The sequence below is a fragment of the Homalodisca vitripennis genome, unplaced genomic scaffold, assembly GCF_021130785.1.
Source record: "Homalodisca vitripennis isolate AUS2020 unplaced genomic scaffold, UT_GWSS_2.1 ScUCBcl_1242;HRSCAF=4620, whole genome shotgun sequence".
NCBI classification, from domain to species: domain Eukaryota; kingdom Metazoa; phylum Arthropoda; class Insecta; order Hemiptera; family Cicadellidae; genus Homalodisca; species Homalodisca vitripennis.
Window position 1 is genome coordinate 45,821 of NW_025777364.1, and position 20,452 is coordinate 66,272.

Below are 20,452 nucleotides of genomic sequence, written 5' to 3' on the forward strand. Positions count from 1 at the left end.
TTATTGATAAAAATGTATCAGAATTAACTCAATCTAGAAAACGATGTCATGAAAACATTTTATTTTCATTTTTATTTTCGCTGTACAGTGATTTTCAATCATGGATTTTTTGGTAAGTAATCAAACGGAAATGTCAAGGGATCCAGAACTGTCACAGTTTTCCTACAGCTTATATAACAACATAAACCTCTTTTTCAGTGTGTCTTTGATCTGTAGGAGACAGAGTTCGGGGAAAGAAAGCAATAGAGTCCTCTTTGAGATAGTGTGACAGAAATCACTAACTCAGGTATCAGTCTTTATCTGAGAATGGAATATAATCAGCAATAGTTGACAACATGGAATTGATTAGATCGTCTTTGAGCTGTTGGAAAGCCACTAAAACCTCAGGGAAAATAGGGAAAGTCTAGCATTGCACTTAAAGGTCTGATTTTGTTAGTGTAATTCTGAATCTATTAAAAATAATCCCAGCAAATTACACTTCTTTTCGTTTAGAACAGGATTATACTTTACAACAGCTCTCATGAAGTTTGATAGGCTTTCATCATGTTCTTTAGGTTTTTAGTAATATCATAATAATAGTAAAGTCATCAATAATATCAACATAGCATAAGTAATATCAATAATAGTAATATTAATTTCATAAAGATATGCGTATGTTCCAGTAAAGTAGTCTACTTGGATAATTCCTTTCTAGTTTCTCTTAGTAAGGTAGCAACTCCGTCAGTTACTGCAAAAGGAATTCGAGTGAATATAGTAACAATAACAATATTGCTGTTACAATATATTATTATTAAAACACTCTTGTAATAATAAAAATTAGAAAATATTAAAAATTAATTAATCAAAATGAGTTAATTATTAGAAGACTACAGGGAGTCTCGTATGAGACTTCCATGTCATAAGTTTTCCCGTGCCAGAACACAGTGTCGTTTGCTTTCAAGACAATGTTTTCGAACATATGTTTCGCTTGCCCAAAAAGTTTCTTTCTCAAACCACAAAAAAGTATTGCAGATTTTTTCAAGAACTTGCTGAAACAGAACTCTTCTGCCTGAAGACGGATCATCATGTGTGAGCTTTTCTCATCTTCTTCTCTTAAATGTCTACTACTTCAGCTTTTATTCACCGTTCCTGCTGAATATAATCTTCACTGCATGTGTTTATGCCTAATCACAGTGTCTAAGTCCAGCAAGTCACTAGTTGTATAAACCCAAAACAAAGGCTTTGGACTGATCAACATTCCACCAAGTTTGTTGAAGTTTTATTGTTGTTCCCTTTCTGAGCCATTGGCCAAACTAACATTGCTATCAGTATTGACCTTTAAGGATGTATTCAAACCTGTTTAGTTAGTTAGTGCCTATTTGCAAGTTCTATTCTAAGGATAGATGAAAAATTGTATACAAGTCTTATCTTATTTGCCTTGGTGAAGTTCTTTGAGAAGCTAGTCCTACTAAGGATCACATCTCTTGACGAGAACATAATGTCATCTAAGCAGCATGCTTTCGGTCAAAACAAGTACACCACCATTAATATAATATCTTTATGTGTGTTTGTTAGTTTTTATGTGTTGAAATGGTCAGCTCCTTTTTAGAACGCTTACAAATTGATGCTATTTATTTGGATAATTGGAAGGCTTTCAAAATCATCAGCTAAATTTGTTGGGCCTGAAATTTGTTTCTAGTATTACTGGTAATACAAAATAAAGACAAATGCATAAAAAACAAAAATAACTAGTGAATTAAAAAAATTGTATGACTTAAAACTTAGATCCCCAGCAGAAAAGCGTGTGATGCATACATTTCCGATTCAAACTATAAGCCCAAGGCAGTTTGGGGAGTGGTCAATAGTGAGAGGAAGGGTAAAACAGAGCCGGCAGCCATTAGATACATCATTAACTGAGCCTGTTGACATTATCGACCAACTTAACTTCTACTTTACTACGATTTCGGAGGAGACATTGAGGGTGAATCTGGGAGAAAGTGAAAATCGCTTTGAGTTCAGGGACTGGGAGGTGGAGAGTCCTACAATGTCATACGCACCAACATCTGAGAGATTGCTACTCGGAATTATTACTCCAATGAAAAGAAAGAAATCTGCTGGCACAGATGACATGTATTTAGTGGCTGTTTGCTATCTCAGCCTTGGTTAGGGATTATTTCCGGGTGACACGAAAACCTCAAAAGTTAACCCTTACACAAGAAGAGCAGCAGAAAAAAACATAGAAAACTACCAACCCATTTCGTTGGTACCTTTATTTTCCAAGTCGATTGAGAAGATAGTTCTTGCGTGAATATCGATACTTCTGGATTCAAATTACCTAATTTTATCAGAGCAATATAAATTCCCCCGAAACAAGTCTCTTTAACATTGCACTGGTAGATTTTGTTTATAAGACATTATAGATAGGATTGAAGAAGGTGAAAGTGTTGTGGGATTCTACGTGGACCTGAGAAAGGCCTTCTATTGCTTGGATCACACAATGGTGTTAAATAAGTTTGAATTCCTGTGATTTAGAGACACGGTTATGTCATGGTTTGCAATATACTTGAGCGATTGAGACCAACTGATTGAACACAAACAGAGAATGAAAGGGGTCATTGTTTTGCATAGACCTAGCAGACTCCCTGTAAAGAGAGTTATACCATAGGGATCTGTTCTAGTTAGAAGATGACACGGTTCTTTTGATTACTGGGAAGAATACAGAGGCACTCCAAGTACAGTCGTATTTCGCATTAAATGTTACCGTTGAGTACAGCACAGCAAACTACCTTTCAGTTCCATATATCGTGGGTGCGTTAAATTTTTATTTAATGTTGGCTGCTCTGACACTGAGTTTTTTTTTAACTGATATAAGTGTTTTTGAGTTAAATCACATGTTAATTTTGTTATTTATGTATGTAGCCGTAGTGTTTTTCGTCCTAACCTTAATAATTTAAAATGCGTTAATATTAATTGAAAATGAAGATTATTTGATGTGATCACAGGACAAAAAGGATTGAGAATTATTTATTATCTTTTTAACTCTGTTTTGTTATATATTACAAGCCTAGATAAATAATATTGCAAGAGATGGCAACCAAAACCCTACCTGCGGTAAGTATTCAATTTTGCATACTCCACCAATACTTCAGCATTAAAATGTTTGGTAGATATTTACAAGTCCCATTTTTCATTATTTTTTGATTTTTAAGTGTAACCACTAGCCGCCTGCTACATTAATGTGTTAAACTGTCTTCAAAACAGTGAAAAGTAACTAGGCCTTAAATGTTACACTGTTTTGTTCATTACATTTTATAAATATATATAATCAGGGCCGTACTCAGCTTTGCCAGACCCGGAAAAGATATTTGGATGGATCCAATCATATACTGCCACTCGCCCCTATACAAGTGTGTTGAGGCTGGCCCGATAGTTTTTTTATTCATCATTACATTATTTTTATATACAAAAACAGCTGAACTATACGGTATTTTGAAATAGCGATTCAGTATTTTAGTTCATCGTGAATATCGACGATCCAATTGTGATGGTGGCTGCTTATTATGTTGTATCCAAATGCTCCACTCCTGGTACCTGTACCAACCACTCCATTTAAGGATTTATGGTCTTATCCAACAGGGGTTTACTTCCCTTATTTTAATTTTAAGGCATTTTCTCATGTATATTTACTTAATATTGCTATCCTAGTCAATTATTAAGCACTTTCCATTTGAAATATAAAAAAAATTGAGTTGTTTTGTAAATCAGTACTAAATGTTCTATTCATATTTCTTTTAGATTAGGATATACATGTTAATGGTTAATTCATAACATTTGTACATATTCAAGGAGGAGGAACACAATCAACCCTTAGAGCTTGGATTTTAACTCATGTTATTGTCCTCCTCTCAGCGATCCCTAGGGGGACGGTAGCACCCTAACTCTTTGTGATTGTATATGCTGTAAGCTCTCTGCCAAATAAGTAACTAAAGTGGTATTTTGCTATTTGAAGCTCGGGTGCAGAATATGTACGATTGATCACATGTGTATTGTTTGTGGGAAATTTTAGTCAATTCATAGAAATCTGTGAAATTTGAAAGAACTGCCCACAAACTTAGATTATACAAAAGACGTGACACTGAAAAAGAAATTGAAAATCATGAACATTACATAAAAATTGGATTAAATTATCTATCGTTTGGTGCCCTAAATTTACAAGAATCTGACAACTTGCAGATGCTGCTATGCATCTTGAGTGTCTCCTCAACTCCTGTCCATTAAATATCTGTGGATTAATTATTATTATTTAATTATATCCTCATAGAAAACTAAAATACAAAAAAGAGAAATTTGTGCCAGCCTATTGAGTGATAGGCTTCAATGACGCTCAACCAATTTCAATGGATGGACAAATCCTTGTCTATGTAAAAATAAAGTTTCATGTTAAATTTAAAGTCTGCAGATGAAGTTTATCTCTAGGTATCCTGCAAATAGTTAGAACTACTAACTTTGTTAAAATGTTGTAGTTTTGTACACTGTTTGGTACTTTGGGATTATACCGACCACACCAGTATGAAGAACACAAAAATAGAAATTTATAGAAACAAACATGATAGAACGAAAAAAACAACTCTTCAATTACAAAATTACAAACTTACAAGCATTTCCAGGTATTGTGATCGGTATTGTTGTCGCTGTTATCTTATCTTTCTCGAGAATCCTGATTACGGCAGGCCGCGCGGCATCACGTGATTTGCACGGTACATCATTGCCTTTCCATTACAATTCAATTTATATTTCTGATTAGCCCCTCTAGAATTTGATATTTTACTGATAGGTACTATCTCGAGGGATGTTTTTCTTTCGTCGACATCAGCGCGGGCTTCGGCAGCACCAAAGGTGCTGCCGAAGCCCGCGCTGATGGCCGGAGGCACTCGCATTTTGGGTGGCGGAATGTGATCAAGAATAAAAACAAGTTTTGAGTGTTTTTTTAATAAAAAGTTTAGTTTGGTAAATGTTTGTTTTTGTTGAATTTTTGTGTTTGGAGAAATGTAGAGGTAAAACACGGAAGTACAACAAAGCGATGCACCAGCTGAACGGGCGGCGAGACTCTGCAATCACGTTATCTACTAGACGCTCGACTTTGACCTCTGTCTGAGGATGGGGAGGTGTTTGCGATAAGACAATTCCTGTTTTATATTGACGAAATATTGTTCTACGCTAATCTAGTAATCAGTAGAAACGAAATGTGAAATAACGATTCATGTCTGGGTGTGGTCGGTATAATCCCAAAGTACCCACTGTTTATTTATTCTGTGATTTTCTTGTTGCTATTTTAGCTATCCATAAGACTAATGAAAGATGTTCACTATCATTAAGCTGAATCCCATGGAGTGACATGCACTATCACTGAAATTGATGTTTCCCATATAGAAATGAATTTTCATACAATATTTAAAGTCTATAGTCACTTCTTTCTCAAGACAGAAATGAAATTTTTCCAGCAGCCTCTAAAGTGATAAGCTTTGATAATGCCCAGTCAATTCCAGTATTCGTTAAACTACAAGATTACTGGAAGAAATAATTGATTAGAATCAAAGATTTATTCAAGTACATACTAAGTCTATGTATCATCATCATCAGACGTTTCCGTTATCACGGGTCGTCATACACAGCCTCCTCCACTTTTGTCTATGTATATCAAACCAAAATAGAACAGTGACTAATGATAAAGACTAGCCTTTAAACTACTTTAAAATAACCGATTAGAATCCATAACTAATCCATGTGTAACTAAGTTTGCACAATCAGGTAACATACAGAAAAATTAGTCCGTAGAAAAATTAATCTTTAGACTTATTTAACTGGTTGAAATAAAAATGACTGACTCACCAGTTAAACAGAACTAACCAGTTATTTTGGTTCATTTAGTTCCATTACTAAACACAGTCAACTTGATTTTGCTGACTGCACATGCGACCACAAGTCAGGTGCCTGTTTTCATTGAATTTCAGTTTTTCATTATAGTTTATTTGTTGCAAAATATGATTTCAAACATCAATAAAAGGCTGGTTGTAAGTAGTGAAAGTTATACCAAAATTTGGTATTAAAAAAGATGTATGAATACTGCTATATTAATAAGTTCAGCTATCAGTAAAAAAGTTTGCTCTATTTATTTGATTTATATTTACACTTTCAAATAAAGACTTCTAATGTTTCGTGAACACGGAATAATTTTGTTTTATACCGGGTTTAACAAAAAGGTTGGGCTGTCTATGCCTTTTTCAGATTTTATGTGTGATTCTAAGCTGAAAATAAAGAATAACTTTTTCCAATTTCCCAATTTCCACTTTGTTCAGCCGCTAGCCGCCATTTTGTATTTTTATTAACAAATTATTATCCCTAAAATTAGTAAAGATTCAAGATTCAAGATATTTTATTGTCATTAAGCACAATACATATTATGCAATAGACAAAGTCAACATATTATATAGCCTACTTTAATCTAATCTTTAGTCTAGGCACAGTTATAGGACAAAATACAGTATTGCCAGCTAGAACTAAATAACAATAATATAAATGTAAATAAAAACAATAAAATTACAATTAAATAATTTAAAAATCTATACATTATGTGCTAACAATCCTAATCTTAAATTAACAATGGATTAAAAACTTAATGAGCTAATATCACAGGCTAGGTAATCTTCAACAGTGTAAAAAGCTTTATTTTTCAGCCACTTTGCAATGGTAACTTTAAAATTATTAAGTGTAACATTCCATGCCTTCTCTGGTAATTTATTAAATAATTTTATACTGAAAAATATCTGGCTGTTTTTGGTCTTTTCGAGTCTGACTGGGGGTAGATCGAGTAAATACTTTTTTCTTGTGCAGTGTGTATGAACATCTTGTCTATTTATGAAACTATTCAAATTTTCTTTTACATCAAGTAATGAGCAGTAGATGTATAAACTTGGCAAGGTCATAATTTGAAGTTCTTTAAAAAAAGGTGAACAAGATTCTTGTTTAGAAACATTTTAAAAAATCCTAATAGCTTTTTTTTGCCATAAAAATATTTTTTTGGCACTGGAACTGTTTCCCCAAAGAGTCACACCATACCTCAAGTGTGAGTGGAAAAATGCATAATAAGCAGTTATCAACATCTCCTGAGTAACAGTATTCCTTAGTTTACATAATAGGTATATAACTCTAGATAGTTTAGTACATAAATAATTAACATGATGTTGCCAGCTTAATTTACTATCTAGGATAACACCCAATAACTTAACAGAATCATTACTGTATTTAGTATTATTGTGTAGAGATAATGTTAAATATTCAGTTTTATTATGATTCACTGCCAACCCATTTGCTTTAAAAACCATTCTAGAGCTAATTTAAATGAACATTCTTGATCAGATTTTAAGATTTGTGAGTCTTTATTACAGTTTAAAAGAGTAGTATCATCCGCGTACAAAACAGAATTACAAGGTAGGCTAGATGAAAAATCATTGATTGCAACAATAAACAGAAAAGGTCCCAAAACAGAGCCTTGCGGAACTCCCAATTTCACTGTTCTGAAATTGGACTTGTTCTCCCCCTGGACAACCATCTGTTTCCTGTCAGATAAATAAGATGACAATAATTGTAATGCTTTATGTTTTATGCCATAACTAAACAACTTTTTTAACAACAACTCATGATTAATACAGTCAAACGCTTTACTTAAATCTATCAATGTTGCAGATGATATAATCTTTTTCTCAAAATTATTTAAAATGTTTTCCACAATTTTTCCTATTGCTTTCACAGTATTTGATTTTTTTATAAATCCATATTGTTCTTTACAGAGCAAATTGTTTTGAGAAAAGAAATCATACAATTGGTCTTTTAAACAACACTCAAAAATCTTACTCAGTATGGGAACCAAAGAAATGGGACGGTAACTAGCAGGATCTGCCTTGCTGCCCTTCTTATATACTGGTACTACTTTGGAACATTTCAGTGCTTTAGGAAAAATCCCCTCAGATAACATCCAGTTGAATAGAAATGTCAATGGTTTTACTATGTAGGGTATAATATCCTTGATGATTTTATTAGAAAACCCAAAATAATCTTCACTTTTTGACCCACTCAACTTAGATACATATTTTATAATTTCAAATTCAGTTATTACATTTAATTGGAATGTTTTACTAGCATTATTAAATCTAGATAAATAATTACTCAAAAGCTCAATAGCAGTGTCAAAATTATTTTGCTTCAAATGTGTAGTACTAACTATATTTATAAAATAATCATTAAAGTCATCAGGTTTTATTAATTCTTCAACGCTTTCTTTCTTACAATGAATTTCCTTTTTTATTATACTCCAAGCAGCTTTACATTTATTTGGAGCTCTCATAATATATCTGTCAGTGGCTAATCGTTTTTCTTCCTTAATTCTATTTTTATACATCTTTTTTATTTCTATATACATTTTTTTGTGTTCAGCTTCATTTTCTGTGCCTTTACTTATCTTGAATCTATCATAAAACACTGTTACTATATTTCTAAGTTTATATAGTTCAGGTGTAAACCAGTCAACCTTTGGTCTATTTCTACTTTTGATTTTGACATCTTTAACAGGACAGCATTCTTTAAGTGAACTTGTTAATATTTGTATAAAAAAAATCAAAAGCATCGTCAACAGTTTGAAAAAAAGTAAGCTGCCACCAGTCAGTCTGATTCAGTCTATGTTTCAAACCTTCAATGGCACCAAAAGACAGATCTCTCACTTTTCTTTTAAGAATATTTTTGTCTGGTACTGTATTTGAAAAATGCAACTCATAAAACTCTGTGTATATACCAGCATGATCAGATACATTTGGTTCGATAACTTGACATTTTACTTTGTTTTTGCTTAAAATTACTAACAACATTGTCAAGGCAAGCATCTTCTCTAGTTGTATCAAAATTATGGCAATACATATTAAATGATCTTAATAAATTCAAAAAAGTAAATTTTTCAGAAGAATCTTTTCTTACATCTACATTAAAATCACCTGTTAGTATCACAGTTGCAAAATTTTTATTTAAATATATCATTAAAGACTCCAAATAATCAAAGAAACTAAAAATATTACTCTTTGGAGTACGGTAGATGGTAACTATAACAACATCAATCTCCTTTAAATATATAGCTGTTGCTTCCAAAACAAAGACAACACAAAAATTACTAATATCTACAGTTTTATATTGGATTTTCGACTTTACAGAGATTGAGCTGCCGCCCCTACAGAGTGGTTTCTCTCTACAGTAAATACTTGCTAATTGATAACCATTTAGTATATATAAATCAGATTCTTCATAAAATAACCAGTGTTCATTAAGAGTTAGGATATCACAGTCATAGCTATCTAAAAATAAGTCTAAAACATCTACCTTATTTTTTATACATTGAATGTTAAGATGAAAAAGAGTTAGGGGTTTGGATGAGTGCTGTCTGTTTGTTCTTCTATTCGATGACCGTGAAGAGGAGGCTGCACATTTCCCGTCAAGGTTTCGACAGTAGGTTGTAACATGTCTTCCGTACTGGGTTCTCCTGCGCTGCTCGGGTCCATGGCCGAAGGAGGTCGAGTACTGTAACTTTTCACGGCCTCATCAATTTTACCAGCCAGCCAGTCCTTACCTTTGGCATTGAAATGCATACCGTGCTTCGTTAATCTTGAATCTTGAATCTATTATCACTGACTGAGCACAAGGTCATGTAATAGTGAATAAATCTGATTTAGTTCCATCAGTTGACTAATTTAAAAACGTTTTCTTAAGGTTCACAAACTCTATCGGATGTCAAAACCAGACATATTCTCCAGAGGTGCTCCTTCACGGCTCCCTGAAGCCTACAGGAAGTTCTACGATGAGTGGAAGGCCACTCCTCCTACCCCAGTTCACTACATCCCTGAACCCGGCAAGTGGAAACGTGATCCCGTCACCGGGGAAGTGTGAGTAGGCTAAATTTATGTACAGTATAACATATGTACTGAAGTTTATTTTTGACAATGGAAGGATTGTGAAGGAAACAGGATTTTCATTCCTGAGTCGGAAAAACAGAATATTGATCAGTTTGTGTTCATGCCATCCGTTATGTGCCGGGATTATCGGAGAGTAGGTAGAAAGTACAACATTAGAACTGCGTTTAAAACACACAATACTCTTAGACAAAGTCTCGTAAAAACAAAACCAAAAGATGGCACACAGGATTCCAAAAACTGTGTTTACAGTATAAAATGTAGTTGCAATAGGGAATACATAGGCAAGACGAAAAGACCATTAAACGTATGGATAAAAGAACACAAAGAAAACACAAGAAAGGGTCTCACAGAAAAGTAAAAATGATATGGTTTTGAGTTCATCTAGTATGAACCAATAAAGGGCCCATTCCTGTCTCCCTTCCTTTTTTATTGCTAGCATCCTGTTTCTGCCATGATGATTACCATTTGCTATTGGTCTCTGGTCAGTTGTAGGTGGTTAGTCGACGAATGCTGAAGGATTTTTTTAATTTGACTAATTTTGTACTATATAACCAATACAGATATAGCAATATTCCAAAACAATCAACTTAGCACAAATACTTTGTGTACTATATGTATGCAAGTATGAACCTAGTGACTTTGAATGCTTTCTCCAGTTCACAATTAATTAATTCCCATTAATATACACCTGTTTTATGAGGAGAGAACAAAAATAATAACGGAAACAGCTGAATTAATCATTTCTATAAATTAAAAATATACCTATTAATTCAGAATGATCAAGAACATACTTTGCGTGGAAGCTCTGTATTCATACTACAGATTATTACAGTATTCTTTTACTTTGCCTTTGTAAAAATAGCAATTGTACACTTTATTCAATGCATTTTAAAATGTTCATCCTGGGCGTAAATGAAGGTGTTACACCCAAGGTACTAAGTTATTTCACTTAGTTATACTTACTTAGCCATATTTGTATATATAAAAATAGATTGTATTATATGAAATATGACATCTTGTCACTATAGAGTCGTAGTATTAACGATGGGGAACCATGTCTACAACTGACACCTGTCATTGTAATGAAAATTCTGATTGTCTAGCAATTATTAGCAGTGTAAAGTTATGTTTTTATGATTATATTACTCACAAAAAGTATACCCGGGTATATAGTTTAAAAAATTTAAATGTACTTTATAAGTCTTTATTTTTAAGCCACATTTGAATTGTACAGACATTTCGTAGTAACAGTGTTTAAATCCACATGGTTGTATTTTTGGATTAAATAAAACTCATTAAAACAAATTTTGTTAGAGAACTTTAATATTGTGTTCTTTATGTAAATTTTAACCTCTTGATGAGCGATATTCAGTAAATATTTTATCACAGTTTAATAGAGATTATTTTAAATAACATTTAAATCATTAATATAATTTGTTTAATCTGGAAATATTCATACCCCTCAGAATCTCGTTACCACTCAAGCGTTGGTTTTTTTAACATAAGATATATATCAATATTGAAACACTTAACATATCCTACCAATATTTAATTTATTGTTGGTTTATTATCTATAAACACTTAGTATTTTTAAACATCAAACAAAATTAAAACAATAGATTTTAAATAGTTAAAAAATTATATTACAGAATGTTTTACAACTTTTCACAAAAACTATTCACAATAAAACTAAACAAGGTACTTTGGGGATTATACCAACCACACCAGTATGAAGAACACAAAAATATAGAAACAAAACATGATAGAACGAAAAAACAACTCTTTAATTACAAAATTACAAACTTACAAGCATTTCCAGGTATTGTGATCGGTATTGTTGTCGCTGTTATCTTATCTTTCTCGAGAATCCAGATTACGGCAGGCCGCACGGCATCACATGATTATTTTAGTTTTTTGCACGGTACATAATTGCCTTTCCATTACAATTCAATTTATATTTCTGATCAGCCCCTCTAGAAATTGATAGTTTACCGATAGGTACTATCTCGAGGGATGTTTTTCTTTTGTTGACATCAGCGCGGGGCAGCCGAAGCCTGCGCTGATGGCCAGAGGCACTCGCATTTTGGGTGGCGGAGTGTGATCAAGAATAAAAACAAGTTTTTAGTGTTTTTTTTTCAATAAAGAGTTTAGTTTTTGTTTGGTAATGTTTGTTTTTGTTGAATTTTTGTGTTTGGAGAAATGTAGGGGTAAAACACGGAAGTACAACAAAGCGACGCACCAGCTGAACGGGCGGCGAGACTGCAATCACGTTATCTACTAGACCGCTCGACTTTGACCTCTGTCTGAGGATGGGGAGGGGTTTACGATAAGACAATTCCTGTTTTATATTGACGAAATATTGTTCTACGTTAATCTAGTAATCAGAAGAAGCAAAATGTCAAATAACGATTCGTGTCTGGGTGTGGTCGGTATAATCCCAAAGTACCCTAAACAAAAAGTGAAGTAATAGTTTTTACCTATTTTGTTTTCTCCCATATTTCCCCCCCTTTCTAAGCATTGCTGACAAGTAAGGACTGTCTTCACTGTATGTTCCTTTCATATTTATCAAATATATCAATAATTGTCCTATTGGAGCAAGAATATCTTTTGTTTTCTGAACTCCTCTTGTGGTTTTGTCGTCAAATCTTATAGATTAAACCAACATGGGAAATGGTTTTTTGACATTATGGCAGAAAAAATATCTGGTGTGATGCTATCATCTTTCCACAGCTCGTGTAAATTGATATGATTACCTTCTTTCACCCCAGCCATATATGAGAACGATTCCAGTTTCATAATTCTCTTATCCGCAGCTATACGACTGGCTCATAAATGCAACGGTGTGGGTTTGTATAGCGCACCATGTTATCAATTGCATCGTATGGAAAATAAAACCTCAGCAATCTGACATCAGTCAAACCTTTGGTTGCATTTTTTACTCCGGGCAACCTTGTGATTATATTTTCTCTAGGTGACGTATTACGTGTACTATGATTTGTGTACACACCACTTAGTAAAGCTATCTTTGGGTGGCGTCTTACTTTTTATCGCCTAAGGGAGCATCTTCACAGGCATTTTTGGGAGGATTTGCTCTGTAGAATGTGTGACGGAACAGGATGAAACTTCCGAACACTTGCCCTTTGATTGTCCTGCAATAGCAAGGGAGCGGTATGCCATCTTTGGTAGTTTGGACAAGGGTGGTGAATTTCCCCAGGAGGACCTGATGGTTGTTGTCGGCGGTTTGTGGAACTTCTCAGAATTAGTGTATGATACAATTTCTATGTCTATGATACAAAACCATGCCAGTGTATATTGATGTCATACAAGAGTTGTTATTACAACAAATGTAAAATTAGTTAGTATTTTTCTAACATGCAAGTAATTCCAGGTTAAGTAGCCTAAAAATAATGGTGTATTTGTCAAGTAAAAAATAATCTTTAGCGATGTAACTAAGCAAATATAAATGTTCCATGGAAGTGTATATGAATTAAGTTTACATAACGGATTTCATATAAATGAAACTAGTTCTTCATTATGGTTTCGATTGCATTCAACCTAAAATTAAAAGGTGGTTAATTTCTTTGGTCACAGACATTGAAAGCTTCTTCAATACACATAGAAATACAGTTTTCCAAAAAAATATCTTTGGCTAGGGTGCTAGTAAAATGGAAATGTTTCCATTGTAAATTATACATAGGTGAATATATCAATTTTTTCTGTATTTTATATCGGAAAGAAAATAAAAATGAATTAGGGATTGGAAAATCACATTGAATAGAGTTTTCATGGTCATATTTCATGGTTCCTTTTTTAAAGTTTTGAGAATATATGTATCATTCAGTCAAAAATTTATTTTCACAAAATTAAAAACTAAAAATTAACATAATTTAAGAGAAACCCAGTCAAGAAAATTGGAATGGAAAAGTGTCTATTAGTATGAATCAGCATGTAGAAACATGTCATATTGCATCACGGTTACATAGTAATGAGTTTTATTGCTCACTATAGACCTCACTGTAGAGCCAAATCAAGTGTAAGCTCTAAGTGATCATGATCATATTTTAATTTTAATTTCTATTTTATCTTTATTCACTTGGTTTAATCATGTTTTTTCAGATGGCCAGTTCAGAATGTCCCTATACCACTGAGGTATCCAAAAGAAATCAACACTGGTATTTGGGGTGGAGAAGCTGTGGTTCTTGGATACAAGAAGTCCAGAGAGAAATTCATTCGACAAAAGTCAACAAGGTGGTTCTTACCGACTTTGTTTAGATCTGCAGTTCATAGCGAAATACTGGACAAAAGACTATCAGTCATTGTAACTAAGCGCACCATAAGTCTCATCGTTGACCATAAAGGTTTTGATAATTATCTTCTTGAGGTATGTATTAACACCAGTCTAATTACAGTCAGGGATTTATATATCTATGAACTAATTATTGATTTTTAGTGAACTCAAATCGTAACATTTTGAAGTTGTCAAGTTATTTATTAAAATTTCAGGTAGCCTAACTCATTAAATTATTCAAAAGTCAGTATGAAAATACAACACATACATTTTATTTCAAAATGTTCCAAAAAGTTCTAAGTCCAACAGTTTATAAAAAAAACATTATAATTATTCAATAAAAAGTACAAGATTATTTTTTTAGTAATTTAATACTGAACACAGTTCAAAGATTTTTTTAAATTGGATTTTCAGCATTGCTAATGCAATGCTAATTAATTTTTTTGATATTTTATCTTAATAGTAAAAAGATTCAATTCAAGTAAAAACATTAAATAACAACTAGTAAACTTAGTTCAAACCATAAAGGGTTGTAATATAGCATCTAGAATGCAAATTGTAACTAATATAATGAAAATATTATAAAAAATGGGATAAAATAAAATAAAATAATTGAATTTGAGGAACATTTTAACCCTTTGAATGCCAACGTCCAATTTTACCTGACGTTCCGTTTTTGACATGACTGTCGGAAACAATGGGACATTAGTTTCTTAAAAGTTGTAACTCACTCATTATTGAAGATAATGATATAAATTTTTCAAGATTTATAGACAATTGAATATCCTTTTCAGTGATATAGACAAAGAAAAGGTTATGCAGATTTTCGTAATGATAATTTGGTTTAAAAATGAAATTTAAATAAATTCCGGAATTTTTTAAAATAAGTCCATTTTTGGTATTCCTAAATTTTATTTTATGGTAACTTTGTTATTTCATGTTAATTGGGCAGAGTTTTCAGAGAAAAATTAACAAAATTATATTTATAGCTTATTAAATAATCAAACTGAATTTTTTCCAGAAACCCTGTAAAATGCCTTCAAAAGGGCTGGTCACATTTAGGTGCACCCACCAGAAAAATACCTGTCACTTTTCAGTACACCCACTCAATAAATACTTGGCACTCAAAGGGTTAAACAGAAAAAGGTAGAGGTTTATTTAGCAAAGCCGCCTTATATAACCTATTGATAAAACAGGCCACAATATCACCATGTATACCTTTATATAGGTATAAAGGAAAACAAAACACGTTTTTTAACTTTGAATGCTAAATATTTTTTTAACTTTTCAGTGACATTATCAAAAGCTTGTATAAATAAAATACAAACACACACACACACACACACACACACACACACACACACACACACACACACACACACATTCACACACACACACATATACAACAACTTATTTGCTAATCAAAGGCTGAGCAAAGTGGGCACAGCATGCAAAAATAAGTTTCAACTTCCTGAAGAACTATTTTCCATTCAAGGATATCCTGAAAATAGCTGTATGTTTTTATGTGAGAAACAAGCATTTTTTTGACATCATGTGTGCCAAAAAAAGGAATAAAATATGTTCATGCTTTTGATCATGCACAAAGACTGTACAATTGATTAACTTCTGACGGCAAGCCTTAATAACAATAATAATACCAAAGGAGGAGTTGACATTGTGTGGATCGACTCAAAAATAAATTACAATATCTCGGTAACATATTACCACTGATATTATTCTTTACTTTACTGAATATAGGAGGAATTAACTATCAAAATGTATATAATGCAAACACACAGGTGAACATAACAAGATGTGTCTGTCTGACCCTGCTCGCAAAGTCGCTAGCTTGGCTGTACCTGGAAAGACAATATTCTTCTTCACCAACCTGTCTATTGGTCTTATACAAAAGATTCAATGAGTTGGCCAATTTTCTGTACTGCTGCTACCTAAACAAGACAAGATTGTTCTAGTCAATGAAAAGCAATGCTGCGCTTTTTGTTCCCTGTGAAAGAATCAGTTCACACAACACCAGTGTCACACCTCTTCATCTGCCGTCTTTAAGGAACATACTGAGGAAACAGTCTGTACTTGTGATCAACGCTTGGACAGGGAGGGAAATATGGAATGAAGACAGTAGCTATGGTGGAAAAGGTTAATTGAATGTGAATATAGAGTTTAGCTCCAGTTTACCTTCTGTTGGTGCAGCACCTGGAATCTCTAATGTACTTGATGAGACAATAAAAATACCGATTCAACTAGGTCTAGGTGTTTCCGATGTCGAAACAATGTAAAGAGTTCATTTGGAGCTTTTTCATCGCCGACCTTTTTTTGGATCTCTTCAGAAAAAACATGACTCCACATTTCAGGATTGAGTCTGTGACAGCATCAGATTCTAGATCCTGCACAAAAAGGAAGGTGAAGTGGGCCTAAAGTCAATATTAATAATCAAAAACTGTTCTTCCACTTTTTGATTAGTTTTATTGTGAATTGTTTCGTTGCATTTTTTTAGATATTTTTTATTTCATAGAAATAATTTGAAGCTTAAATGTAATTTTATGACCAAAAATTGTTTTTATAGACAATTTCATAGTAAATATGTACTTTAATGATTAGCTAGTTAAGGATAATACTTTATTTTTAGAACATTCTATATTATTTTTTTTAATATAAATATATAATATAATATGAAATATAAATAACTAATTTTTTATTAGTAAAAATTAGTTTTTTTTATTACAAAAGATAAAAATCTTATATATATATATATATATATATATATATATATATATAAAACATGCAATGTTCCAACAATGAATACAAGACTTGTAGGAAATGTAAAGCGTTTCACTATCAAAAATCTCAATAAATCTTGTGTTTAAAAAAATCCTACACATGAGTGATAACATGATCCTCAGGGCACAAGTAATCCAGGGTTAATAACGATGCCATGATGATTGTCGCTAACGCATCACAATCACAATTCTAGCTTTTTAGCAGCGGTCTAATGCGTTGCGATCACGAATCATTGTGTTTCTAGGGTTAAACAGCTAAAACAAACAAATAACTTCTTGCAAAGAGATACAACAGGTGTATAATCAAAATATCATTCATGATCTTTCTTTTGCTATAAATAAAATGTCTCAGAATTATTAATATATATTATTTAGAATTACAATTTATTCAGTAAGTACGTCATAGTGATCTCCAAATTAAATTTTGTTGTTTATATTATACAAATTCGTACCTTTATAACAATATCTAAAATATGCCCCGCAAATAATGAGTTTTGAGGAAGAACTTTAATTTTAAAATGAGCTTTTGATTGTGTGTAATTACATTTATTAATTTTCAGACTTCTTCAAGTGACTTATCCAGCCTCTTAGCTCTAAAGCTGAAGAAAAAAATGCTTCTGGCTTTGTTTGACAAGTCTTTATATCCAGATGACCCAATCAAACGAGAGAAAATTTACAACAAGTACAAACACCATCTAGATAAGGTTAGTATAAATTGTTTTTGAGTATTCTTTTATAACTTTAAATTTTACTGTGCAAAGAAAAGAATTTCTCACAATTTTATATTATAAATACATCAAAATTTATGGATGGAGTGAATATTAAAATAATGATTTGCAATTAAATTTTGTTTTAAGTTTCTGGTTTACACTGCATCAAAACGTAAAATCTCATCTTTAGTAAAGATGTAAACTGAGAAATTATATTTTAATTTAACATCTTTTCAATGGAGATTGCTCTCTACTTTGAGGCTACAATATCTCATCAACTGTTGTAGCAATGTTCTGAAACAGTGTGAAATAGAACACTTTAATCCGTTCTCCACGTAAGCTTAAAAACTAGCTAAAATTTCAAGAGTTGATGGTGTAATGTAGAGTATTAGGTTCATCAAAACAGAACTATTAGTTTTCCTTTCACAATAAAGTGGGAGTTACTGTTACAAAGAGCAATAGAGTAAAAATTATATTCCACAGAGTATTTTTTACATGGATTAGTTTTCTTTGTTCCTTTGTATAACCATTATTAGGAGCAAAATGTAAACGATTTTCCTAATTTAACAATAAATAATCGCCTATTCTCTATGTTAAAGTACAAAAGAGAAGATCTAGAGTGGTACGCTCTTAGTATAACGGAAGCAGTGAATAAACTCGAGGAAATGGAAGAATCAGTTCGACCACAACCGCTAAAGCACCAATTCCGAGCTGAATTGATTGAAGAGCTCAAAGTCATTGCCGAAAATCAGGAGCTTGATGAAATCGTCAAAACAGATACGTAAGTAAAATAATAAACATTGAACTTCTCATATATCTTTTGTTGGAGATCAATTTTATTTTATTTTATAATATGTCTATTTATTATATATGGACAAGATAAAGTCAAGAAGTTGCTAAATTGTTAACTATATTTAAGTAGTAATTCAATTAACTGTAGTAGTAGTAGGTGTGCTTACGCACTCCGGCAGGCTAGTTATGAAGAGCAGCCATTGCAAATGCAACTCTTGAGCCATCACTGTTTCATTTGATATATTACGAAAAATCACTGTGCTGTGTGATTCAGGCTCCATTGGAAACTTCGGTTTCTAAGCTCTCTAATAATATAACTTTTCATTATGTTAGCCCTTTGAGCTCGGAGTTGAACTTATATGATTATCCTTTCAGCTCGGGGATCACTATTGGTAGGTGGGTAGTTGTAGGTGTTCTACTATCTGATAGGTAGGAGTTTTATGACTATGCCATGCTCTTCAGCTTGCCCAGATCACAACGTGTATTGTATTGTACATTTATAAAATTCAATCCTCTTCTGTTTGTGGCTGGGTGCTGCAATCTCTCGACCAAATAAGTAATTAAATTAATATTTCTCTTTCTATTTATTAATGCTCTCTATATTTGCAGCACATACCTTAGTAAAAATTCTTTTTAATTGTTTTTTATCCGAGTGCAGTGTTACTGTAGCTGCTGTAGTGTATCCTATCAATGTATTACAATACTAGTGCATTTGGTGTAGATGGACCTCAAAATAGGGAAACAAGTTTATATTCTGTTAAAATTTGAGATCCACTTGATACTGATTGTATTTTTGTTCTGTAAATAAAAATACTATTAAAATGGGTCAACCTATAATTTAAATTACATATTAATTGGTTTGTTTAAAAGCAAATAATAAATAACTATCAATAAAGTTTAAACCTTGAAGCTAGTATAGTAAACTTTGTAAATGCTTTGAAAGTTTCTTTTATATCTCATTCATTTAAAGAGCTTAAGGTCAAATACTGCCATTTAAATCCAAGTCAAAGTGATGTATGTACATGGTTTCACAAGTGCTAAGTGGTGGCGGTTATAAAATTGTTAATTTTTGCCTGTGGCAGAGGTCACACTCTAGTAAAAAGTAATATGTATATGTCATTAAAGGAACATTATGCAATAAACAAAAGTGAAATTATTAGTTTGATTTATGTAATATGCGACTGCTTTATCTGCTTATTTTCTAACTGCTTTTGCATTTCTTTAAAAAAAGGATTTAATTAAAAATGTGTCCAAGGCATAGATAGATATGTTAGACTTTTTGTTTTGTATGACTTATACACTAGTTAAACCTGCCTATTAAGGTCTATAAACACTGATGAGGTTTACAGTTGTTTTATTAATTTTTGTATCTTTTCAGGGAAAAATCATCACAAACTTGGTTGACAAGGATAAATCCATTCGCCAGGAAGTCGTGACCCAAACCTTTGTATGTGTGATAGGCAGAATGTCATTATTAAACTCTATTAGATTTATTTGTTGGTTGTTGAAAATCTCAATTCCTGTTCCTCAATTCTTTTGAGTATTTTTACAAAAAGTATTTATAGCAGAATGATAAAATGTATGTACAGTATAGAGTGCACATAATGGGGCTACGTAATACAGGGAACAAATGGTGGAATTAAATGGAACCGTCTCCGACCTTTATCTCTGTAACATTATCAGGACAAACACATACTCTGAGGTCAGCTGTCGTATGGTCTGAAGTACGCTTCCTCTTTTCTCTTAAGTGGGGTAACAAAGCCTCAGTAGTCCTAACTTTGATAGATAAAGAAATAAAAAAGCTTTTGTTGTTTGTATGTAGAAATGCGTGTTACCAATAAAATAAATGTTTAAAGAGGCTTTTAGGTCCTTTTTGAT

At 32.4% G+C, this 20,452-nt stretch overlaps 1 protein-coding gene across 1 annotated transcript; it reads left to right on the forward strand.

The window, feature by feature from the left end:
- Window positions 1-2,871: 2,871 nt before the first annotated feature.
- LOC124371298 (39S ribosomal protein L28, mitochondrial-like) lies at window positions 2,872-20,067 on the forward strand. The gene is made up of 6 exons (XM_046829636.1): window positions 2,872-3,090; window positions 9,787-9,959; window positions 14,106-14,370; window positions 17,633-17,776; window positions 18,382-18,563; window positions 19,953-20,067. The coding sequence occupies exons 1-6, from the start codon at window positions 3,067-3,069 to the stop codon at window positions 20,008-20,010; spliced, it is 846 nt and encodes a 281-aa protein (XP_046685592.1). The 5' UTR covers window positions 2,872-3,066; the 3' UTR covers window positions 20,011-20,067.
- The last annotated feature ends 385 nt before the right edge of the window (window positions 20,068-20,452 follow it).